This window comes from Thermobia domestica, chromosome 5, assembly GCF_964235325.1.
Source record: "Thermobia domestica chromosome 5, izTheDome1.hap1.1, whole genome shotgun sequence".
NCBI lineage: Eukaryota > Metazoa > Arthropoda > Insecta > Zygentoma > Lepismatidae > Thermobia > Thermobia domestica.
In genome coordinates, this window is record NC_137458.1 from 5,157,590 (window position 1) to 5,184,761 (window position 27,172).

Sequence of the window (27,172 nt, forward strand, 5' to 3'; positions counted from 1 at the left end):
GTTATTTCCAACTTACTTCTAATCATTTAATTGCTATTACCTTCAAAATATATGTTTATTAACTTAGAATTATCTTTCCAAACTTACACGATAGGTTTGCCTCGTATTGTATACAGTAAATTCGTTCAAAACTTGATGTCGTTTAGGGCACTGTAGATAACACAGCAATTTTGGGAATAAATTTTGTACTTCTCTTTGCCTTAGTGATGTGCCCTTTACTCAGACTTGATAAAAACAAAAACAAAACAAAAACTTGAGGTAGATACTATGTTCCAGGATTAATTTCAAACGGTTCACCCACTTTTCTGTGATGCGACCACAAATAACATAGAACACTGATTTCAACACTGTGGCGAAGATGGTTACAGGAATTTCACCACCACCCTCTTAAAAGCGGAATTATCAAAAACTGCAAAACCTCTGTCCCATTATCATTCTATTCGACTAAACCTTGGTTTAAATGTGAGGGCCACGGTGGGTCAGTGGTAGAGCGCTCACCTCTGGTGCTTGGGGTCCCGGGTTCGATTCCAGCCCCTGCCAAATGAACTTTGTGGTGGACAAACAGTGTGCGTGGGTTTCCTCGGGGTTCTCACGTTTTCTCCTACTTTCTTCATTCCACAATTTCATTCACTTCTCATCATCGCTGTCTCCTTTAGTCTTTCCGGCTAAAACGTGGAACGTAAAACTCAAAGATTTCGCTTTGACTTAAATGTCATAGGGTCTGTCACCAATCAACTTACTGAGCCAGAAAGCTATGAATTTCAACATAATCTCGGTCATTTAAAACGTTTTACTTCCCTCCTTCTCACCCCCGATGCCGACAGGGATTGAACTTAAACTGAACAGCATCTGGATTGTCACTATCCACCTCAACGTCCCCGAAACCTATGCATTCGACTTACATGGCTGTATTAACCCATCTGGAGGCCCGGGGCTAGAAACAATATGTGGGCCCCCGCTGATTTCGTCTAATACTTTTCTGTAAAAGTACAGTAGGAAAGTTAAGGGAATATGATTCATATTTTTGGTCATATTTTATCTTATGGTGATGATTATATGTTTTTTTTTTTTTTAGATAGCCAGTTGAAATTTTGATCAGAGTGGAGGCTCTTGTCCACCTGGAGGCCAGGGGCTACAGCACTGGCGTCTCTGGCATGTAAAATTTGGGGGGGGGGGCATCAAAGACATTGATTTAAATGCTACTTCCTAGTCCAAGCTGTTTATTATCTTAGATTCCATTTTTACCTTCTGCTTACTTTCACGGATTCCGTGAGGTATATCAAGAACTCTGTTATAATCGTTTCACAGCCTAAATATTATATTCCAAATAAAAATATTATTATTTATATGTTATTCTATCGATAGTAAATAATTAAATTTATAAAATATTGAATAGTTTGTACTTCAAAATATTGGGGGGGACATGTCCCCCTTGTCCCCCCGCCAGAGACGCCCGTGGGCTACAGCCCTCCTTAATCCAGCCCTTTCGACATTTAAAATAGATCATTTTCTATTGTTTTTACATGTCATTCGCTTTCCTCTAGTGATGTCTTACTTCCCACAGCATTTCTTTTTCAGATTTACGTAGTATGTGTACCAATTTACGTTGAAATTGTTCCAGGAGTTTCACAGTTATGCTGGAACATACATACATAGATACATTTTTATACCTAGGAGTATCATCATCATCACCATCACAAGTATTCTGTCATTATTGGCAGGTCACTTGCCGCAACTAAGAAGCTTCCATGCTCTTCCACTAACCTCTTCGTCTTCATGTATGATTTTTCTGTTTTGATGTCGTTCATTAATTATTTTATATATATATATAGAGAGAGAGAAAAAAAACTTAGAATGCAGTGTGTTGAACATTGCATTCTTCGCTGGTGTTTAACGAAGGAAGTCGAGCAGCTGAGACATCCAAACTGGCGAACTCTTTTCTCGGGTCAACTGACTTCAAGTTCAATAACTGAACGCAAGCACGTATATGCAAGATTGTTTAAGGTTGGTTTAAAGGGACAAGTTTTGTCGATAGATGGCAGTACAATCTTCGTATCTCTTCCATGCATTTTTTGCCTTTCACGAAAATTCACGATTTCTCTTACAAATTTCAACCTAGAGACTTCAAAATTTTAAAAAAGTAACTTCATAATCTATCGAAGGCAACAATCCGTGCCGATTTTTTATTTACAATTTTCTTCATTGTTGAAATGGCTTGATTGTTGAAATGGATATCCAAACCTTCAACAATGGAACTGTTTTAACAAAGAAGAAAATTCTAAATAAATAATCGGCACGGATTGTTTCCTTTAATAAGTTATGAAGTTCCTTCTCTAAAAATTTGAAGTCTCTACGTTGAAATTTGTAAAAGAAATTGTAAATTTTCGTGAAAGGTAAAAAATACATGGGAGAGATACGAAGACTGGAGTGACATCTATCGGCAAAACCTGTCCCTTTACACTAACCCTAAGTGGATAGAGAGCCAAGAGTAGAGTTTGAGCAAACGCGAGCACACTCGAGTGCAACCCCAACTGATGATAGTGACCCAAGACCAATGAGGTAAATGGCCACAAACCTCTTTGAGGAAACAATCCCGAGCGATTGCCAGTCTGAGCTACTGCCCAATTGAGGTTAATGAACGTAAACCTCTATGAGGCTACTAAGCCTGAGTTCGAATAAGCTAAGACTGCAAAATGGTCCTCTCTGTCGAGCAAGACTTCAAGTTGGTCCTGAATATAATTCACCCCTTTCTTCAATTAATATTGAAACTAGAAAATACGATATTTGAGAAAACTAAATGAATACTAACAAATAATTCTAGTCTACATTCGTGAATTATTTATTGCATATAGAATTTCTTTGTTTAATTTTGGTATTCGAAGTGTAGGTGATAGGCTCGCTTCTCCTTAGGAATCGAATTTGAAATCAATAGGTATTAATGGTATCTATATATGAGATATCCTTATTATTTCGTTAATTCAGTTCCACGTTTAGGTTAGAACAATTTAGTCGGTATGTGTCTCATTGTACAGTCAGCGCTGTAATTGTATACCACTATATAGGCAATGTAAGATATGATAAATGTTCAGAAATAAGAGATAACTAATGCATAATTTCTAGAGAAAAGATTGAATGCTACCGAAATGAGACTGCTGCGCTGGATGTGTGGAATGACAAGAAGAGACACGGTGGAAGAAGCCGGCTGTAGAGATATCTGAGAAAAACCAATGAAGAACACTGAAGTGGTGGTTATCTAATTTGAAGAACAAACAATTATGTGGTTAAAAGATTAATGAAAGTGGATGTGGATGGGAAGACATAGAAGGAAACCAAAAACAAAATGCATAAATATTGTTAAAAATGACTTCAGAATAGGGCAAGAATTTTGGGACATGATTTATAGAGAAGGCTTATCAGAAATGTCGACCTCACGTAAATAGAAAAGCCGGAGAGAAAGAAGAATGATGTTCCATCCTAAGCCAGCAAATTTGTTCGTCAGCAGAATCACCATGCCTCTCCTCTATTGAACACGCATGTGGTACGCTTTGTCTCGAATTTTGAAATGACACAATTTCTGTCGATGCGAATGACATTTGCTACAAATATAGTTATATGTTTCGGCGACGGTATACATATTATCTTGATGTGGTGTCTGCACACACTTGGCACATCGATCTATTCTAGAAATTATGCATTATTTATCTCCAATTTTTCGTATTTTACATTGCCTATACACTGGTATAAAATTACGGCGCTCACTGTACGATGAGACATTCTTCTAACTTCAACACGAAACTGAACTTACGAAATAATAAAGATATCCAAACAGGTATGTCATTAGCATACTCATCGGGTCCATGACATTTGGGCGCAAAACCTTTTATCCAAATAGACCTACCTATATATGTCATAGTGAATTTCATAACTAGAGCCTGGATGTTTAAGCGCTAGAAATTTCGAAACAGTTACACAAATAATTTTGCAAAAAAAAAAGCATCTTTAACACAGAAAAGTTTCTACATGTCATGCACAACTTATCTCTACCAATTGAAAACAAATAGGAATAAACTGCAGCAGACTCTCGACTATCCGGGTTGCGATATCCGTACTCCGTACTATTTGGTTTAGTTTTAAAAGAATTTTTCTTTTCAATAAAATAATACATGTAATAAAGAAATGTAATTTGTGTAAAAACGCACTTTTTCGTTAATGCTTAGTTATTTTAAAGAAGTGATTATGTATTTATACTGCACTGTGTATTTCATTTTTTGTCAGACATCATAGAATTTATCTTAAAATGTGTACAATACTGTACATATTTTCATTTCTGCTCTTTCATTTTCTATAATAAATTATTAAAACGCATGGTACAAGAATAACAGCATTATTTCCAATAAGGATGTGGAATCTGTGTGATAAGAGTTCTCAATGACCATAGTCAAGAACGAACACCACGCCGAAGCAGCTCATCGTAGACTGCAATCAGAACTTCAAAGAGGCCATCCGTCGATTTGGCGCTTTTTTGATGCACTTAGGGGAACACGAGGAGAAGAGTCGCCTAAGAAAAGAAGAAAATAGGTATATTCAGACAGATGAAAGGATTCGCCGTATTGTACAGAATTTGGAAACTGTTGACATTGTAGAATACTTGTGGGGTTTAGCCCATAATTCCGTCATGAAATGATAATGTCATGATTAGTGTAACACAAGACAATTATAAATTATTCAATATTATATTTCACTGTTGTTTCCTTTCCAATTATCTATGTTGCAGATATAGTAATAAACAGTAATACAATGTTATGAATAGCTATGAATACCTAAAATGCCTACTCCTTTACGTTAGAAATGATATACAGGTAACTTCACTGAAGTTTATTTTGAGATGTCATAGGATGCCTACAGCAAATTTTATTTCAGTCCAATACAGATTCATGCTGAAAAAAAAAAAAATCTGCGGATGATGATCTCCGATTTTCCTGAAATTAGGATATATTATTCTAGAAACAAAATAATTAGACCCGTATATATTTTTTTTGTTCTGCGTTATACAAAAGTTTACTAGAACTAAACCAAGCATTTAATGCAACTGAGACTTTCAGTGATTGTTTACCATAGGACATACTATAATGTAACGAAAATTTACTTTTGAAAGTAGCTTTCTAAAGAAAATTTGGATGAAATTTCACCTTTCTGAATATTTTAAGTTGTGCAGTTATTTATTTATCTTTGTGATATTAGAGCCTATTTTCGAAGCTTTTAGTGCGTAGACATTCGGGTTCCAGGTATGAAATACATTATAACCCATTTAAGTAGATTAACCCATTCAGATATACGGCTTTGACCCCAAAGGTCCTGCTCCGTACTCATCTTCGCTATGTGTAGTTTCAAATTCGATTCCAAAGGAGATGTAAGTCTCTATTACCAACAGAACGAATAGTAAAAGTAAACAAGATATTCTACATGAAATAAACAATTCGCAAATGTAGACCAAAACTATTTTTTAAATATTAAATTTGTCTAGATAAATACAGAAGAGAACGTGAATAAGTGTAAAGGGTATTTGACATCATATACTTATTTTTAAATAATTACAGTAGATCTATTTGTGCGTAGGAAAACACGTAATTTGTTTATTATTTTCGTAACGGCTACTCGTACACTACGAAGTCATAACTCAAGTTGTTGAACGACGGTTGTTTGTGTCGCTCAAAGGCCAACATAAGAGGTTATCAGTCTCAACAACTTCGCACTATTTACTAGTAGCAAAATACCAGATGATGTTTTCGGATTGGAGGCAAAAAGGCCAACTACAAAACCTGGAAAACATTCAGTTTATTACATTAAAAAAAGAAAAAAAGTTTACTACTGACATTTCTGTTTTTCGTTAACGATATAACAAGATTGCAAGTAGTTCATTTTCTCTTAAAAATCTTACAACAGTCAGAGACGAACTTAAAGGGAAACCGGGAACATCCTCTCACCAGTCAAAATTAATTCAGCAAATTCTCATTTCTGAGGGATTTCACATTGAAAATTTTAAAAACGGAATGTAGAAAAGTATCTACGTTTTTACGTTTAATTACAATCAAGTTGTTATTACTCAAGAATAATTAAAGTTATCGTACTGCACTACAGCCGCATAAAAGCCTTATTCGTCAAATTTATTGCCAATCCAGCAAATATATATTATATTTTATAAACCGTTTCATTCGTTATTTTTGTAGAATTACCATGTTAAGGTCGAATACAGAGCAATTTACACATGGCATTCGGTTTTCTCTCACAATCTTTTATTATAAAGGTTTCTGTTATAAAACAATATAACAGAGAATCACCAAGATTAATATCCAATAACTAATTAGGGTAAACAGGTGTTCTAAGGTCCAGGCAGCCAAGGGAAGGATTCCTACAAAGCTCCACGCAAGCTAGGAGAGTGGTTAAGTTCTCTCAAAGCTCCAGGCAAGCTAGGAGGTTAGGGGTTAGGTTAGGATCTCTCAGAACTCCTGGCACGCAAGAGAGGGTGGGGAGTTGATTAGACGAAAGAACTGATATTGTAATGTTAGTCATCCTTTACTCCTCTTTAAATTGTAATGTTAGATGATAACTCTTAATTGAAAACTAAAACTGTAGTGCTACAAGTTACACGCCACGCCGCCAGCTGGCATCAAACATTCTCCAGCGATTGACATCTACCTGAGGAAACTGAAGTTCTAGGAGATATTCTTCTTACTATTTTTAGCAGAATTCATTTAATTCTTAATTCTTCCATTATTATTTATAAGCAGTATATGCGTAACTATTAGGAGTATGTGCATAACTGTTAGGAAATACTATAATTAAACAAAAATTAAAATTTAAGAGTTAACCATAATTTTGTGTCGTATTTCATTTAACTATACTGTGTACTCTTATCTTTTTAGTCATAATGAAAAGGCTGACGAGGGCACACTGCAGTATCAGTTTCATCTCAATAGATGGCGTGGTTATCGTAGTATCACCTTTTAAATTAAAAAAAAAAAAAGTTTTTCACTAAAACTACATATGAGAATTTACTCACTCATGCCATTTCGTGCAGCTCAATTAGATCTATCTCATCGTTTGATATATATATATATGCAGTGGCGGATCCAGGATATTATCAAGGGAGAGGATAAATCATAGTTTGTCGCTTTATCCACCGTACACCTGAGCGTCAAGGGGGAACTATAGCCCCTATAGCCTCCCTTGGATCCGCGCCTCTATATATATATATATATATATATATATATATATATATATATATATATATATGATCTTGTGATTTTTTCTCGTTAAACGTTAATATTTGTAGAATTTTACAATTTGGTAGTGCAGTAAATCAGTGATATCTTTAATATAAACAATTAAATGTATTTTTTGCACCAGTGTTTGGAAAATAACGGTTGAATTTGAAGGTTAGAAATGAAAGGCATATCATAGCAGACAATTTAATTTTATTTCAAATGGGCACTGTTAGTCTCTACCAGTTGCTAAATATGTTTTAGAAGAAAGCTGATACACTGGATAGTTCACGAGAAGTTTAGAATGTTCATATCCAGTGGTGGCTTTGGCGGGTAGGCACGGGTCTACCCCAAAATTTTGAAAAATATTTAAACGCCAAAAGATACAATAAAGAGTAAACATATTTTCCACCATTTATATAAATGGTAGATAATAATTTAAGAACTGGCATCAACCACTACGTAAAAGTAATTTCCTGTTGTCATTAATCAATGAAATGTGTATATGTATCCATAAGCGAGGGAGCGGGTCTACCCAAAATTAAAATCCTAAAGCCGCCCCTGTTTATGTCGTTGCTAAGATGTATAAAACAGCGGAAATAGGTACGTGACAAATCGGAGAGTACGTAATTTCTGTTTGGTCATTTGAAGCATGGGAAGACCTTGTTTATGGTTCATACAGTATAACTTCTGCAGAAACCGTGACTGCAAAAATGATTCACCAACATTAAGAATCTTTAATGTATGACACAGTGTAGGCCTACAATCTAACAAACCATCAAAATCATTACTGACATTTTTTTTTTTTTTTTTTAAAGGATACTGTTCCGTTGGTTCATAATCGTTCATCTGTTGCCCAGATCGTGTCGCATTATTGTAAAACCCCACTTTTCATCGCATGCAATAATGTGATCGAGTACAGACTTCTCCTGTTATTCAGTCAATACCTCTCCATTCTACGTATCAAGTTCCTTAAATTTACTCAGTTGGCGGAGACATTTGAAAATACGTAGTTGCCATCGCCATATTGAAACCTTTGGGGAATTCTCTTACTATAACGCAATGATTCGCCTGAACAGTGTTCTCAAAATTGTCGTTACCAAAGGCTGAATGCTGTTTTCTCTTTCTCAAAGATTAATACAGGGAAACCAATTTCTGAAACTATCAAAGTACACACTGAGATATCGCTTTGTTTCAACCAAAATAGAATTGTGCAGTATTAGGATTCAACTCGAACTCATATAGCAGAATCATACGTTATTCCTAATATCTTGTTCAAATATTTTGACAACACCAAATGTAAATAAATCACTTAAAATAAGTGTAAAGCATCATACATCAACTTAATAGACCACAAATGGGTCAGTCATTCACTTCGTATGTTTTTTAACCCACGATAAAGGAGATTCAAATTTTACAAAACGTGTAAAAGTAATATGTTCTCATTCCCTATTACATAGAGACTTACGGAATATTATCTAGGCTGGCATAAGTAGGAAATACTCAGCGATGTGAATCTTAATACTTTATCCTGAAATAAACTTTACAATTGTCCAAAGAAAATTACCTTTGGTTTGACTTAATTCCATTTATAAAAAAGGCTACAGCGCTTTTCAAAGAAAAGTACGTATCCAAATATTTTGAATAAGACTATACATTACTTTTTATCTCTATCATTTATTCAAGTACGCACCTAGTGTGGTTTCATTATTAATCCAGAAGGATCAGAAATCTATGCAAGAGATTGTCTCAGCTTAAGCAATTAATATATGCAAATCTCTTACGCAAATACTTATGTCCTCACAGCCTAGGAACTTTTAAGCCTCAACGTTAACGCTTACTCAAAAGAATACGATCATTATCTCTCCCATGTGTAACCTTAAGATAGCCGCTAAATGAATAATCGAGTTATTTTTACTGGATGTAAAATAATAATAAAACAAACTACAAAGGATGTTTCGGAACTCGCGCTTGTGAAGTGATTCTTAAAATAACAAAACAAAAGAAGTCCAATCAGCTTTGTTTCAAATGAAACCCTAGTAATTTGTAACGGCCGATCTATTTGTGCACTGTTGGAACTAACGTAGAAAATTTCGGATGTCACTAATTATTAACTGAGTAGCTTGTGTAGAAGGCTAGACACTACACAGAAAGAGCTTTCCTAAGAAAACACAAATTCCCAAACGCTCTATATTGGATAATATTCTTAAGAGGACTCCATACCTCCACAAAAACGCGCAGAACAGACCTTCCGTTTTGAACATTTTTCTCAGTTACGACTAAAGATAGAACTATGGAGTTTTTTTTTATATTCTTCACAAAACATGTCGGCACATATCCTTCAGAACAAAAATTTAAAAATTTTCATCCTTAATGAGTAAATTTGGTATAAAAATGGGGAATAAACGTCATTTTCACATGCAATTATCTCCAGAACCCCACATGCTAATAAAAATCCGTTTTGAAGGAAATGTGCATTGATCTTTGCACTTGACATTCGCACTATAACTTGTAAAGTCAGTTTTGATATATCGATACTGTACGTGGAAAACGAAACCCTTGTAACAGCGTAAAGTTTCTCTGCACTGTAGCGACATCTTGTGCTTAAAGTTCGACAGGGCCTAAGCCCCACCCACAGTAGAATTCGGAGGGATACAATAAAGTAGTTCGCGAGGGAAGATCCGCATGCGACGTCTGCTGGCAAGGGAAAGCAGCATTATTGTGTGTATTGTGTGACAGGTGTAACATTTTTTGACGTGTGCATTTCAAGAGTTTACTGAAGTCCCCAACATGAAGCCAAGGAAGAAAGCAGGGATGTATCTACATGAGCGCAGAAGCAAGGCCAAAATAAGAAAGAAGGGGTTCATTCTGCAACAATGGAGACGAGAGAACATGCAAAGGTAATATTGTGTATATATATTCTAATAATATATTGTTCTATAAATCTATTCCAATAGTATATATATATATATATATATATATATATATATATATATATATATATAGATATAGATAGATAGATAGATAGATAGATAGATAGATAGATAGATAGATAGATTGATTGATTGATTGATTGATTGATTCTAATTATATGTTGGTCGCTCTCTTCACATACTGGCTTTCGTTTCTTCCCAATCAGGTTCTTCTGTATTCAGACAAAAATTGCCACTCACACAAGCTTAAAACAAAAATTATTTTTCAAAGAGCTTCGGCTCGCTCTGATGGCAACTGTGTCGAAGCAATAACAATGGGTGTTACCAGATTCGTGAACCCAAATTCTCCGTTCGAAACACTGGCGTCACATGTCCTTCAATATTTGTAAAACCGTTTTCCACTCTCCCCCCAAGATTTGAGGTACATTAGGTTAAGTATGACGCAAAAGAGGCTCAACCATGTAGCAGTTTGCTATGTTCACAAAACAATGTTAGACAAAGTAGACATGGAAAAAGTAGCAAAAAAGTTTGTTTTAAATTCTGAAAAAAAGGTAGTTAGTTTTTGGCCCTATGAAGGTGAAGGTGGAGTAAACTATAAAGTAACTTTTTGTTCAGATAGGAAGCAGCAAAACGAGTTTAGTTTAGATAAACGATTTTCAACTAATTTTCTAACTGTACACTAGCAGAACCTGCGCTCTCCACACAGCACATCATTCACATACGAACATGAATCTCCTTGTCATTCCTTACAACATCTGTACATGTTCCTCTATAGACACAAGGAAGAACATCTTGATAAAAATAGGCAAGGGGTACCATAAAGGGGAGATTTTTTCAATATCTGGCACCGTTTGCAAAATTTGAGCCTACTTCCAGTTGAAAAATGAAATGAAATCTTCGTCCCACGTTTATGCCGGTTAGGCTAAAGGAGACGGTGATGATGAGTAATGAACGAAATGGTGGAATGAAGAAAGTGGGAGGAAGCGGGAGAACCCCGAGAAAACCCACGCACGCGGAATTTGCCCACCACAAAACTCACTTGGCGCGAGCTGGGAACGAACCAAGGACCCCATGCACCAGAGGTGAACGCTATACCACTGAGCTATTTTCAATTGGAGTTTCTAATTCATGTATGATCAGTGTTTTCTTCCTTCTTGCATGCAGTATATAATAAGCAAATACCTTACACATACAATTAATTATAATGTCAGTGATATATGCTGTTCATTGAACAAAACACTCCAAACAATAAAGACTCATCTTAGCCTAGAGAAATTGTTATCCTTCGGTTTTCATTATAATTTGGCCATAAAACAAACGCCTGAGATATTCAACCCCTGTATACAACTATGTTTTGTTGGAATGTGTAACTTATACGATATGATGCATTCTATATATTAAAATGCTAGGTCTGTATGTTTGTCTCCGAAGAAAAGTTTATATGTTTGTCTCCAATCCCTTCAACAATGCGCTCTCGGAAACAACAAGTGCTAGAAACGTGCCATTTTCACTAGTCGATTCCAAATTGTGTGTAGATTGTCCATTTCTAATTGAATATTTAGGAAACGTGACTGTTATTCTTTTATTACATTTTTAAGGGTGCACTGAAAGTGCTGAAATTATAAAAAAGTAAAGCATCATATCCTGTGAATTATACATTCCAACACAACATAGTTGTATACAAGGGTTGCAGTGTTGGGAAGTAAAGTAACGCAAGTAACGCAGTACTTGTAACGCGTTACTTTTTAAGTAACGTTTCCTAGTAACGCGTTACATCTTTTCCAAAGTAACTGTAACGGTAACGCGTTACAAATTTTTAAGTAACGTACCTAGTTTGCGTTACTTTTTCCGCGTTACATTTCAAATGAGTAACTACAATATATGTATACTTTTTTTCGGAAACAAATGTTTCTTTCCTGTAAGTGAATTTCTCAGAATGAAACAATCGAGCATGAACTACGTATGTCAGTGACCGACAGTCACAGACACACAGAGAACAGATAAGTTCGTAGTGCCACTTGCTGTTTTTTGAAGATAATAATAATAATAATAATAATAATAATAATAATAATAATAATAATAATAATAATAATAATAATAATAATAATAATAGCGGTAGTAATAGTAGTACGGAAAATTGAAGTCATATTTCTTTCACATTTTTAAAGTTTCGGACCTAAAAGTAACACGTTAGTAACGCGTTACTTTCGATGTAAAGTAACAGTTACTTTTGGGGGCAAGTAACGCGTTACTAACGCGTTACATTTTAAGAGAAAGTAAAGTAACTTGTAACGCGTTACTTTTTTACGAGTAACTTACCCAACACTGAAGGGTTATATATCTCAGGCGTTCGTTTCATGGCCAAATGATAATGGAAAACGAAGGATAACCATTTCTCCAGGCTAAGATGAATATTTATTGTTTCGAGGTTTTTGCCCAATGAACACCATATATCACTGACATTATAATTAATTGTGTATGTAATGTATTTGCTTATTACATACTGCATGCAAGAAGAAAGAAGACACTGGTCATGCATGAATTAGAAACTTCAACCGGAAATAGGCTTAATCTTGCAGACGGTTCGAGATATTGAAAAAATAATCGAAAAATCCCCCCTTTATGACAGCCCTTGCCAATTTTTGTCAAGACCTACTTCACTTGTGTCTGTAAAGAGACATGTACAGATATTGTGAGGAATGACAAGGAGCTTCATTCTCACACGTGAATGATGTGCTGTGTAGAGACCGCAGGTTCAGCTAGTTACTTTTTAAAATTTCAACGCTTCTAGTGTACCACTAAAAATTGTAATAAAAAAATAACAGACACCTTTATTTTAAATATCCAATTAGAACTGGACAATATACACAAAATTTGGAATCGACCAGCCAAAACGGCACGTTTCTAGCAGTTGTGATTTTCGAGATCTCATTGTCGAAAGGATTGGAGACAAACATATAAACCTCATGTAGCATTTTAATATATAGGTTGTTACGCCGCATTTACATTAGTTGTAGGCTTGTAGGCCTAAAACTTCTTCTCAAAACTTTATTTCTGAGTATTCACTTCACACTAGTTCTTATCATTGGTATCATTTAATTAAAATTATAAAACAAGGTTGAATTTTTCTGTTTGAATAAACAAACAAGCTGTAAAGTGTGTATGTGTGTTTTTTAGTAACGCATTTTAAAAAAACTGTCAAAGGTTAAAATTTTGAAAAAAAGAAGTCGTACATTGCATTTTAAAGCATTTTTGACTCAAAAAGCAAACAAAAACTTAAAATTTTTGTGTTTTATTTTCCGGGAAACGATCCCCAGACTCCACCTTTTCTGGTAGGTACTCTATACTCCACTTCGCCCGGTAGTCTGTCTTCCCCAAAGTTTGTGCTGCTAACGCCAATATTTCAGAGACGTGAAATTTCACATCAGTATTTCCGGCCGAATAAAGAAATTGCACAAACATACACTGGCGCAAATCCCGAAGGGGGTGAGGGGGGCATGTCCCCTCCAATCTTGGAACTGGGGGGACTGCCCCCCAATAATCCGATGTGAAATGTGTATTTTGGAGAGAAATGTGATGATTTGTTTCCGATTGCCACGAAATGGCTCAAATGTGTCGGCCTCCCAATGTTAAAGATGCATTGTTTTTCAACTTTATAAATATTTTGAACATCGCTATAAAAAAAAAGAAAAAAAGATGGGAACGGTCTTACCCTCTCCCCCCAATGCTGATGACATATTTGCGCCGCTGCAAACATATATAATATGAGCTGCTTGCTACAAACTACAGATAATAAAGTACACTCTTAAAGAAACTTCGAATCTTCGAATTAAGCAGAATGCAGAAAGTTACAGACATCAATATAATAACACACAGTTTTATACCTAACACTACAGTAATACACAGTCTATTCTACCTTTCACCTTCAAACTATTAGTTTTATTCATCTCCCCATCAAGTAACAGTATAGCGATTCCATTAGCACGCGAAACATCTAGTATTATAGGGACCTAGCTTGTTTACCAGCGGGGGCTGAGGTAGAGGGGGAGAAATTTCAACATTTTTTCTACCTGACTCTTGCGACACTCCCTTATCCTCCTTCTATATGTCAGCGTTGCCAGGGGTAGAAAATTGTCACGTGAATGTCATTCTGAAGGGTTAGTGTGAGTTGGTTATTTGTTGAGTGCTGTTGTGGTTGCGGTTTTGTTGCTTATTATTTATTTGACAATGGCATCACAGCGTAAGAGAGGGCAAACTACACAGCGGGTGGTTATAAAATATAGAAGGTGAGTAATATGCAAAATGTACCCAAATACGGTAATTGCTTATGCAAATTTGTAAACGACGAGTTTTTTTTTTTTAAATCTTTTGGTAGGGATTGCCTAATTTGCATAAACTCTTTGAATTAAGTGAGTATTAGGTAATTTTTTTTACAACGTACTGGCAATCCTGCCCAGGACCGTCAAGAGGCCATTTCTTGGTTACGGGGGTGGGGCACCTGTCGGTCAAATCTGAATTCCTCAGCCTCGAATTAAAGCGAGACCCCTATAATACTCATCTTTCATTTCTATCCTGTTCATTGACCTTGCATTGTCCGTGTGCTGTAGGAAGAGTATGAAGGAAGTTGAAGATCCACCCGTGATCTCCATCTCACACACAAACAGAGAAAGAGGGGAGAAGCACATTCATAGAGGAAAATGTGCATTTCAGTGAAGGAAACAATTTCCCGTTTACTGGTTATTTTAAAGGAAACCACGCAATCCCACCAGTGCTATAAATATACTGGTATACCTGCAAATGCTATTTTATCACGAAACGTCCAGCCTGCGACTCAATGATATGTATAGAACTAGTCCCTTCACATTCCTTTCTTCTAGAGATCACACATACAAGTAACGAGTGTATGTAAAATTAGAAATGAGATGATGAAAGTATTACTAAATTAGTCATTGAGTCGCCGACCCACAGGCAAGACGTTTAATAATAATAATAATAATAATAATAATAATAATAATAATAATAATAATAATAATAATAATAATAATAATAATAATAATAATAATAATAATAGTATTAAGGTTCTGAGAATGTAAGTCCTTTCGTTTTAGACAATCAGCCATACTTCAAAGTTTGTCAGATTGAATATATGTCAAGGTTATTTGTCTATGCCCAAATTACCTTCATTGTTGCACCTTTAGGAGGCGTTTTCACCCTCTCCCCTCGACCGATTTTCTTCCCCACGAACTTGACTTGTCATTTGACCTAATTAACAATCTGTAGAAGTTTCATTTGATCGATTCACGCGTTCGGAAGTCATCGTGAGACACACACAAATAGACAACACAAATGCCGAGCATTTCACCTAAGAGATTTCACTTCTATAATAATAATAATAATAATTATGTTAGAAGTTCAGACAACATTGTGGCAAAACGATGGGAAGACCAGAGATGTTCCTGGTTCAAGTCTAATCCTATCTATCATGTTTCGGATTTCGAATGCCAATGTAAGGGTTGTTTCATCTGTAAATCCTTTGTCCCAATATATTTCATAGACCTTGTAGATTATATAGTAGTTTTCAAAATAAGTTCAGAACATTTGAGGTTGAGGGTGACCGGTGACCTTATAGGGCCATGTGTGGTATTGTACTGATCTAATAATGATGTATTACTGTACAAATACTGTACTACTGTACAAATACTGTAACTTTCGTTTGAATAAAGTAAAACCATTGTACTCATTTTTAAGTGCTTTATCTGAAAATTAATAATGACATTTACCTCGAGAAAGATCAGAAAGAAGGGGAATCAATTTTGTCGGCATGTTTTTAATTGTTGCATGGCACAATATTTTCTAGATTCTGTATTACATAAAATGTTTATTTTCTTTATTTTACGAATTCATGTTGCACATATTGATTTGACCTCACTTTTCTTAGTGTTTTCGATATTGTTTGTTCTATAAACACTGAAGTAACAATATGATTTTCTAGTGTTATAGAGGAGCCAACAAGAGAAGGTCTCTGACAGCTCGTAATGACGTTGCTACTACTCACGTGTCAAGGCTTTTTCGGTACTACCTAATGCCAATTTAATTAGTGGTGTAAGACAGAGTAACAGTAGTTGATAACAGTAGCACCAAAGTTGGGGCTGCATTTTTCCTCCGCATGAGCTAAGAAACTTCAGAGAACATCTTTTGTTGGCCCTGCTATAGTTTATTGGTTTCCTTTTCTACATGAGGGCAACCCTAAGGAAGTAAAGGCGTCTGAGTGTAGTGCTGACCTTTTCAGAAAATGACTAAATAACTTATAAAATAAAACATTTAACTGTAATTCTGTGCAAATGCACATGGAAAATTACATTTTTCTATGCTTTCGTAGGGTACTGGAGGAGAAGAAGACCGCTACTCAACAAAGCTGTATCCCTGAAGTGAGCAACGGTGATGAAGCTACTTCTGAGAAAGGAATGGGGGAAATTGGACATGAGGAGGCACCACAATCAAGGGTATCGTTTGCTCTCTCGGTCAGCCAGCCGCTTGAGGTGAACTCAGATAGAACAGATACGAGCAACCATGAGGAAAATATTGAAAATACAATGTGTATCGAGAGGAGCACACCCAACTCTGAGTATAGTTCGCCTAAAACATTGACTCTCTCTGGTCGTAGGTTTGTAGATATTGGTTATTTTATCAGCGAAATGCAAAGAATAAGTAATCATGAACCATTTGGATGCAACCTCAGTGATATGGACATTACTGGAGAAAACATAAAGGGATACAAATCCGATATTAAATTAAAATGTAGGATGTGCAACTTGGTTTCTACCGTGTCCACGCAGAACCCAAATTCAGTGAGAATGGATGTGAACACTGCAGCAGTTTGTGGTGCGATGGCAATTGGTGCAGGACACTCCCAGCTTCAGGAATTCAGTGCTGCTCTGGATATTCCGTCCATGTCTAATAAAACCTATGACAGATATCACGAGAAAGTTTGCGATGGATGGGAAGCAGCAGCAACGAGAGAGATGCAGGTAGCTGTGGATAAGGAGATCGCACTGGCTGTGGAGAGGGGAGACGTTGACAGCGAAGGAATGCCTCTCCTCACTGTGGTAGCAGATGGTAGTTGGGCAAAGCGTTCATATGGATGTAACTACAACTCCATGTCTGGCACGGTAAGTAGGGCTACAAGTAGACAGTAATATTGTTCAGTAGGTTGGAAGATTGCATTGAAATATAGCAGTGATGCTAGTAACCGGCGCCGAGTTTGATAAATTCCCTTGGGAGCACTAATATATATATATATATATATATATATATATATATATATATATATATATATATATATATATATATATATATATAATGAAATTTGTACAAACGGAACTCTGTCTTCATAGACTTAGATGTTTAATATTAAGATTTTAAAAATGGCATGTTATGCAGCATATAAAAATTGAATTGGCAAGCAAATTATTTTCAGAACGTTTCGTTTGGAGAAGTATTGCAACTCTGAGAGAATTACGCAAATTATCAATAAATCTTAAAATATTACCAGAAATTCAAATTTCCAGTTTCTCCTAGGATTTGAAATTTGATGAGGGATGACAGTTTATTGAGCGTGCAAAAAAAAAAAAAAAAAAAAAACTGAATTAGCTATTAGAATATTTACAAAATGTCGAATCGTATTATTATATACTAAGTTAAAATTAAAAGGAAGAAATTAAAATAACTAGTCGCGGTAAATTTAAACGAGCCGGGAAATTTCAATTAAACGTTACACGAGACGGCAAGGTCTCTGGTTTTCACGAAAGAGAATGTTCTGACCACAAGTTCCTTGGGTGCATGTCCCCATGCAGATAAGTCCTTGGGGCACACGCTCCTTTGCGCCCATGTGCTTGGCGCCAGTGATACTAGTGCTGATTGCAGATTGACACGCTACGTTACCCTATGTCCATCATACATAGGGGCAACGCAGTAATCACACGCACCATAAATATACAGTATGCGTTGATTTAGTAGCCAGCGTAACTAGGTGCAATTTCTCGCAGTATCTTCACCCAGTTGGTTGTATAGCGGTAGCGTCTCCTGTCAAGCAACTTTTGGTTAGGTCGAGCGTAGATACGAACGCTGCTCGGACCGACCGTCCTAACTGAGATTTTCCCTGGTTTTCCCCAGCCTCCCCACATATCCCTCCTTGTGTCCCTTCCTTGAACTAATTATTGGGCGTACAAATTAGTTCTCTCCATTTTCAAAAAAAAAAAAAAAAAGAAAGAAAAAGAAAAGAAAGAAAGAAAAAAGAAAAGAAAAGAAAGAAAAAAAATAGCTCTTGTTGTCATGAATGTTGGTTCCTAACTTGGATCGCCTCAAAGGACGAGATCTACTTTCGAGTTTGAATTCCAAAATTGCCTGAAAGGTGGGAAAAACTAGTAGCCAGCGATGGACACTACTTAAATTAATCTGTTCATTCCTGTTGAACAGAAATAATTGCATTTCTGACCACAAACAACGGGACCGAACTAATTTACACTAACAATAATAAATAACAAATATTCTCGCTGTATCAAGGCCATGATGATGTTAAGAACACGGCCATGATATCCAGTTCTGTGCGCTCCATTTATTGGAAAGTAACTGAATAAAATTTAATATGGAGTGGAGATATTCATTATCTAATCCATAGTTAGCATAAGTTAATAATAGGTATGTATGTAATTAAGCACAATTTCGTACATTTGAATATCAGTTATTATTTAGAATATGCTTTTCAAAGGATGTTTGGTATACTACGGTGGAATACCATTATTATTCCGTAGCTAAGAATACAGGAATTGCAAGTATTTAACATGGAATACACCAGTGGCGTATTTACGATTTTGTTTCGGGGGGGGGGGGCTTTGATGACTTTCGGGGGGGGCTTTGCCTGAAAATGTGAACATTCTGCAGGATATTTCATATACTTTACTATAGTAAGTAAGATTTCGGGGGGGGCTTAAGCCCGGAAGCCCCCCCCCCTAAATACGCCACTGGAATACACATATATTCATAATGTTTAATTCATATGAGCGGTCTGCGGATTCGTTTCATATACCAGAGGGTTGCGTTAATCTAGTACTATCTAGTATATCTTTTGAAGGTGAAAAACTTTGATTTGTGATAGGTTTGTGGTAGCATGCGTATCGAAGCATTGGCACCAGTCATTATACGTCATTTTCTTAACTATTACACAACCATCTATAAGGACTCGAAAGTACTAAATTTAAAATATTTTCAAATTATTTTTACGCTTCGAATCCGAGTTTGCAATTAGAAAAACGGGATCTTCCATTTGAGAAAACTTATGTTGCCCTTATTTTTACCGATTTAGCAAGATTTAATTTTAGCGACATATGTTAAGAAGCTTAAATTAATCTTTGTGTCATGCCTTACAAATGATTATCTAGTCCTATTGCTTTCTATTGAGAACTTTTTCTAACGATTACAGCCGCAGTTTACGGAAAAGCTACGTTTGTATTTATTAGCCCGTAAATGTGCACCTAAGATTTTAAATTGATATTTTCTTATATATGTACAAAATTCATAACGTATTTTATGTAATAATTGCAGATCTCTTCATGTAAAATAATTATATCTCACTGTGCTCCACAGGCTGCCATCGTCGGTTTCTACACCAAGAAGGTGCTGTTCCTCGGTGTGAGAAACAAGTACTGCACAATGTGCGCCAGGGCAGCTTCCAGGAGTGAGGAAGTACGGCCGCATCGCTGTTTCAAGAACTGGACGCAAACATCCACGAGCATGGAATCAGATATAATTGTGGAGGGCTTTAGAAGAAGCGAAGAACTGTACGATGTAAAGTATGCTACTCTTGTGGCTGATGGGGATTCTAGCGTATATGCAAAAATTCTGGAAGCGAGGCCTTACACCACCATTACAGTAGAAAAAGTAGAGTGTACCAATCACTTACTGCGGAACTATTGCAAGAAACTGAGACTAATCAGCACTGATGGCAAATTAAAGAATGTTAACCTCAGAAAAAAAATTGGTGCCAGCATCCTGAGGTTGCGAAGAGCGGTGACGAAGGCCGTGAAACATCGTGCTAGCCAGGATGGTTTGACCCCTTCTTCTCGACACACAGAATTATATAAAGATCTTCTCAACGGGCCAAGCCATGTGTTCGGGGAACATTTGCACTGCGTCGAGCGTGGCTACTTCTGCTCTGGAAGATCTGCAGAAGAAATTAATATTGTTCCGGAACTTAAGGCAGCTGGGTTGTACTCGCTAGTCATGGAAGCAGTTGGTCAACTAGCAATTCACTGCAGAAGTCTTCTCAAGAATTTAGACAGCAACCCTGTAGAACAGTTCAACTCCATAATAGCAAAGTTTCTTGGTGGCAAACGAGTAAACTATGGGTTAAAAAGGTCTTACATGGCTAGATGCTCCGCTGCTCTGGTTTCTTACAACACCCACACCCCACTGTATAGCCTACACAAACAAATGTGTGCCGAGAAAAGTCCAGGGGTTTACACGAAATTGTTAGAGTCAAGGCGAAAACGAAAGCTAAGTCTCTCGAAGAACCGGGAGCATCCCAGGAGCAGGAAGAAGTTGCGACTTGAGGATACGTCCGTTGGCAATAAACTTGACAAGGACTACGGTCCAAATGCCCAAAAACCAGATCTTCCGCCTGATGTCCTCCAGCAACGTTGTCAAGAATTCTTGCAGTCATTGGCACGCACAGAAGAGGAACGTCGAGAGCTAGAAAGGAGCACTGTAATGCAGAGGAACAGCGGGCTTTGGAAGCAGGAGAGGCGTAAGTTACTTACAGCATCTCATTTCGGTGTAGTGTGCAAGAGGAAGCCTCACACCGGGTGCGAGAAACTAGTTCAAACGTTACTCTATAGAGATTGGGACTCGGAGGCAATGCAATATGGTAGAGAAAAGGAAATTACAGCCATTGATCACGTAGAGAAGGCAGTGAACGTGACAATAACACGGTGCGGCCTGTTTGTTGATTCCACCATTCCGTATTTAGGAGCGTCACCAGACGGCCTGGTAGGTGAAGATGGCATTTTAGAAGTTAAGTGTCCCTTTTCTGTGAAGCATGTAACACCATCAGATGCCATAAGGACCAGAAAAGTAACTTTCTGGAAATTTGACAAGGACCTTAACACCAATACAGTAAACACCAACCACAATTACTACTACCAAGTGCAGGGACAACTTCAGGTAACACGGAGGAGGTACTGTATCTTCGCTCTGTGGACACAGAAAGGTGTTAAAATCGAATATATCCAGAGGGATGATGAATTCTGGATGAAGAACATGGAAAAACAGCTACAACAATTTTATGTTGAGTGTCTGTTACCAGAACTTGTTGATCCGAGACACACGCGATCATTGCAAATCCGAAATCCCCCAAGAATAATCGAAGCTCAAAACAGAAGAAAACCAAAGACATCAAAACCGAGGGTGAAAATTCAACAAGGGACTTATCAAGAGTAAGAATCTTGCTGAACGATGTATCAAAGCTAATTGAATTGGTTATTCATGACGAAGAAGGTGTCTATTGTAACTGCGTGGATAAAATTACCAACAAGACACAGTAAAGTACAAAACTTAATGGTACAGGATTGGACAGGTACAGAAAGGCCACTGAAGACGACGACATACAAGTAGATTTGCTCAAGGGATTAGGAGACAACGCAGTGAAAGCACTGACTTCACTTATTAACAAGATCTACCTGAGTGGAGAATGGCCAGGGGATTTTCTTGATGTTACAATGATTGCATTGCCCAAGAAAAATCAAGCAAAGAAGCGCAGCGATCACAGAACCATTAGCCTGATTTCCCACACTGGAAAGATCATTGCACGCATACTGAACCGGCGGATGAAAAGTAAGATAGATGAGAGGTTGGAAGAAGATCAGTTTGTATTCCGGAAAGGAAAAGGCACCAGAGATGTTATTGGATTGATGAGAATTATATCAGAAAGAATTTTTGATGTAAAGGAAGAGTTGTGTTTGTGCTTCATCGACTGGCGAAAAGCTTTCGACCGAGTCAATTGGACGAAACTTCTGAAAATACTTACAGATATCGGAGTCAACTGGAGAGATCGACGACTCATTCAAAATATGTACATAGGACAACGAGTGAAGTTGCGCTTGAATGAAGGAGAAACCAATAGTGTGAAGATTGGAAGAGGAGTCAGACAAGGATGTAGTTTGTCGCCCCAATTATTCAACATTTACAGTGAATGAAGGAAGCATTAATGGACATTGGAGATTTCAAGATTGGAGGGTAGATCATTAACAAGATCAGGTATGCAGATGATACGGTTATAATGGCTAAAACCGAAGGAGGACTACAGGAGATGATTGACAAAATAGTTGACAAAGATAATTTGAAGAGGTCGATAATTTCAAGTATCTGGGAAGTATTTTGACGAGAGACGCTTACTGCACCAAAGACATCACATCAAGAATTGCCATAGCTTAAGAAGTATTCAACAAGAAAAGATCACTCTTAACTAGCAGGCTCAATATTGGACTTAAGAAGAAGTTGGTCAAGTGCTATATATGGAGCATTGGACTGTACTTTGTAGATTACGGAAGTTAAGGAAGAAATATTTAGAGAGCTTCAAAATGTGGAGTTGGAGGAAGATGGAGAACATAAAATGGACAGAGAGAGCAACAAACGAAGATGTTTTAAAACGGATAAGAGAGAAGGGGTCACTTCTATCCATTATCCTTCGTAGAAAGGCCAATTGGATTGGACACATCTAGCGAAGAAATTGTTTTCTTCATACCGCCATAGAAGGAAAGATGGAAGGAAAGCGAGGAATAGGAAGAAGAAGAACAGCTGATCGATGATTTGAAAGATAGGAGAAAATGTTGGGAACTAAAAGAGGAAGCTGAAGATCGAGAAAAGTTAAAGAAACATTTTCAGACCCAAATCTTTTTTTTTTTTTTTTTAATCCTCATCAGTCCCAGGACCTGCCGAAAGGCAGAATACTTAATAATAATAATAATCTGAGCAACACTAATTCTAGTTTTCGATGCTGCTTTTAGTCATTGTAAAGTTATGTAAGTTTAGTTTTGATTACTTGCAGTATTTTAAGGATATTAATTTGGAAATACTTAGCTTTAGTAATTTTATGTGGAATTGGATTTAATTTCAGAACCTTGTAAGTTCACGACAACGCAAACACGAATCGAACGACTATCACTATCGCTCTCGCTGACGCCAAAATAGCTATTTTGCAAACCTTGAGCTAAAGTGTCCCTCTCGTTAGAAACATTGGCTTGTTTTCCAAATTGTGATCATACTTCCGTCAAATATTTTGACTAATGCACTACAGTGCACATACAGCGTAGTGTACACTAACAATTTTATAAGGGTAAGTCATAAATCTTGCAAGATTTCCACAATCCAAACAGCAGGCACGTGTATACGCCATCATCCGTAAGTACCAGATTATCAAAAAATATCGTTGTTTTTAAGGCTCTGGAGGAGTTATGAGAGGTCGTAATGGACCAAAACTTGGTAGAAGTATAGTTGGGAACATGCAGAAGCGATTTGTGTGAGGAAACAAATTAGTTTCAATTCTATCTACCATAGAAAATTATGGTGCTAATGACTTTGCTGCTGTAAATCTAAATCCATACAGCATTTTGTGAAAAAAAAAAACTTCTTTATAAATAGTGCTCTCAACGGATCGGGTCGAGTCATGGGTTGGGTCGGCTTGTACCTTGACCCGACCCGACCCGTTGAGAGCACTATTTTCAAAAACGATTAAAATTATGTCGTATTCCAGAATACTGCAAGACTTACGACTCCCTTTTGTATGATGTAAGTTCTTCCTAAAGTATTACAGTACTTAGGAAACGAAATGTACAGAAAGATAAGAAATCCTTAAAATTTTTAATATTATGTTGATACGTAGTTGCTCTTATTGTATTGCATAGTGAACGTTTTCTGCAGACTAATTTTAAGAACCTTACTGGTTACGTGTATTGTGTTTGTCCCATTGTTAACCCAATGATTCAATGTTATTATTGTTGTTGTGGTTCTAATATGCATATTTTGCCTGTTTTGTTAGAATAGTCTCATTTCTATTTCACTTTTACTTGAAGGAAGGTAAATTAGTAATATCGTCGATCTTAAGGAAAATGTCATTAACTGTAATTTTGTGATTTCAAGTTATTTGTTATATGGATCATTTTTAGCATACACTTTATGCTGAAGAAGACATCAACTATAATTTATACATCTGTTTCAACTTCTAACTGTTCGCATCTGTTTCAACCTCTAACTATTCGCAAATATAGATTATAGCTTTACCAACATGAAGCTTATGCTGAAAATGATGCAATATAACAGATAACTTAAAATCAACAACAACAACAACAAAAAAAAATGCAGTTAATGACTTTTTCTTTAAGATCGATGATATTAAAGGCCTACAGGGTGTAACAATACCTATACGGCAATTTTCGGGATGTTATTCCGGACACACGAAAAATCCTTCTGAACTTTAGCTTAGTGAAACTAGTTTCGGAGCTACAAGATGCCGGAAAGTAAACTTTAGAGGCCTAAATATATTTTATAAACTATCCATCGTAGAGAGTGCAGTTTGATAAATCACCATCGAAGTCATATCTTTTCTATTTAGTTTTTTTCTTTGAGAACTTTGCATTATGTGCGCAAGGGATTTCAAAAAGAAACGCATCTCTGATTGGCAGATTATCCGGGTATCCTTTGGGGGACACTTTTTTTTTGTTTTGGTTACCGGAATAAACTCCCGAAGGTTTTTCGCATTGGTATTGAAACCAGGGGCGCCTTTAGGATTTTAATTTTGGGTAGGCCCGCACCCTCGTTTATGGATACATATGCAGACTTGTTTAAATTATTAGACTCAATATTCAGTTTCTGAATATTTTACTGTTATTATAATACTACCAAAGAAAACACGTTCGAACTTAGTCCAAATTACTGCTTTGTAACTCTGTCCTTATTTCTAGTGGGTGTGGCACATTATTTGCAATATCAATAAAACAAATGCGTACGTGACACTCAAATATAATTATTATTAAATCCAAATTGGAAATAAAAAATTAAGTGAATACTTATAAGAAAATGGTCTCTCATACAAAGATTAATATTCCGTATGTACAAGTTTAGTACATTTTACCTTCAATTCAGAGTCACGATACCACAATTTGTTGATCTCTCGATCAACTGATGTTTGGTTGTAATGTACTGCTTCTTAAGCTTTTCATTCATGAAGCTCCAAAGGTTTTCAATCGAGTTCATATCAGAAGTATTGCCCAGCCACTGAAGAACACTAATTTTGTTGTTCTCGTAGAATTTTGTCACAGCTTTGACCCGGAGGCATGGCGCTTCATCATGCATAAAGATGAAGTGTGCGTCATCAAACCGGACTGCAGCCTGGGGAAGCAGTTCTTCTTGAACTTGTAGGTATTGGTCGTGCTTCATTGTTCCCTCTACTATATATAGATAAAAATAGTTTCTCAGGCCCAAAGACAGGCATCACACCCCAGACCCTGACTGAAGTAGGATGCTTCACGGTTTGTCGGATAATTTCCATCTTGAATTCCTCCCCAGATCGACGTTGCACATATTGTAAACATTCATCTGACACGAAGACACATGATTCATCACTGAAACACCTATTCTCCAATCATCAGCAGTTCAATGTTCCAGGCCTCGTGCCAATTCGAGGCGCTTCTTTGAAATGATTGGAGCAATTTTTGATTTCTGTCTTGGCCTGCGTGCTTTTATTCCCCCAGCACAAAGAATCCTTTGAATACTTTCAGGCAAAATGTCTGCACCATGCTCAGCTCTGTAGAATTTGCATTTCTGTTTCCCAGAGCCAATCTTTTTAGTTTTCTGATACCTCTTAGGAATAGCTTTGATTTTCGCCCACACTTCCCAACCCGTTTTTGCTTATACATTTGCTTTTTGCTAATTGCAACAGAGATTCTACTCACAGATTTTTGCCCTACACCAACTCTACTAGCAATTTGTCGTTGTGTATATCTCCCTTCCGCCAGAAGTGTTTTGATAACTTCCACTTTACGTGGAGAAAGATATCTGGTTTTCACATTATGCAGCGATTACAGGACTTCACAGACTAAAATTTTAATACACAAAACACGTCACGATCACTTTAAACTGGCCCATTCGAACTGTTGAACGCTTTGAATGTTGTAACTGCTTACGACTGCAACCACAACACTTCAGACTGTAACTTGTTGATAGAAACCACAATCGCTGTATTAGAGACCTGCACGGGCCGGGCTCGGACTCTGTTATTTCTTTGGGCCGGGCCGGGCTGGGGCCGATTATTGCATTTCTTTAATAGCTGTATAAAACTGAAACACAACTTTCAGAACTTTCTCCTCCACTAATGTCATCTGCTGTTCAACGGTGATATCATCACTTCAACTGTACAGTAAACAAATGAAGGATCCTCTATTGGTGGTTTAACCCTTAACTCACATGTTTTAGAACTCCTAAATTAGGGCTCCAACATCAGCTTTGCATTTTACGGGCGTGAGTCTAATAATTTGAACACGTCTGTACACATTTGATTGATTAATGACAGTAGGAAATTACTTTTGCAGTAGTGGTTGATACTATTTGTTGAATAATTATCTACCATTAATATAAATAATGGAAAATATATTAAACTCTTTATTGTACCTTCTTGCGTTTATATATTTTTCAAAATTTTTGGGTGGGTCCGTGCCTACCCGGCCTACCCGCTAAAGCCGCCACTGATTGTAACACCCTGTACATGTAAATATACTGTAGATTCATGAAACGAAATGTGGAGAAAGATAGGAACACTTTAAATGTATTAATATTGTATTGCATAATGAAAGTTTCCTGTATATGAATTTCAAGAGTATATATATATATATATATATATATATATATATATATATATATATATATATATAT

At 36.6% G+C, this 27,172-nt stretch overlaps 2 protein-coding genes across 2 annotated transcripts in view; one reads left to right on the forward strand and one right to left on the reverse strand.

The window, feature by feature from the left end:
- The window catches only part of LOC145685697 (proton-coupled amino acid transporter-like protein pathetic), a 166,670-nt gene that overhangs the window by 120,283 nt on the left and 19,215 nt on the right, over positions 1-27,172 (reverse strand). The gene's annotated exons all lie outside the window — the stretch shown is intronic.
- On the forward strand, positions 9,512-21,793 carry LOC145685696 (uncharacterized). Its single transcript, XM_081758126.1, has 3 exons — positions 9,512-10,162; positions 16,575-17,364; positions 19,838-21,793. Exons 1-3 carry the CDS (start codon positions 10,053-10,055, stop codon positions 21,686-21,688), a joined length of 2,751 nt encoding a protein of 916 aa, XP_081614252.1. The 5' UTR covers positions 9,512-10,052; the 3' UTR covers positions 21,689-21,793.

Bases quoted from the DNA above. Each gene is read 5' to 3' on its own strand.
- LOC145685696 (XM_081758126.1), top strand. From the start codon at position 10,053: ATGAAGCCAAGGAAGAAAGCAGGGATGTATCTACATGAGCGCAGAAGC. The intron at 10,163-16,574 runs GTAATATTGTGT...ATGCTTTCGTAG, and splicing joins AGACGAGAGAACATGCAAAG to GGTACTGGAGGAGAAGAAGA. The intron at 17,365-19,837 runs GTAAGTAGGGCT...TGTGCTCCACAG, and splicing joins ACAACTCCATGTCTGGCACG to GCTGCCATCGTCGGTTTCTA.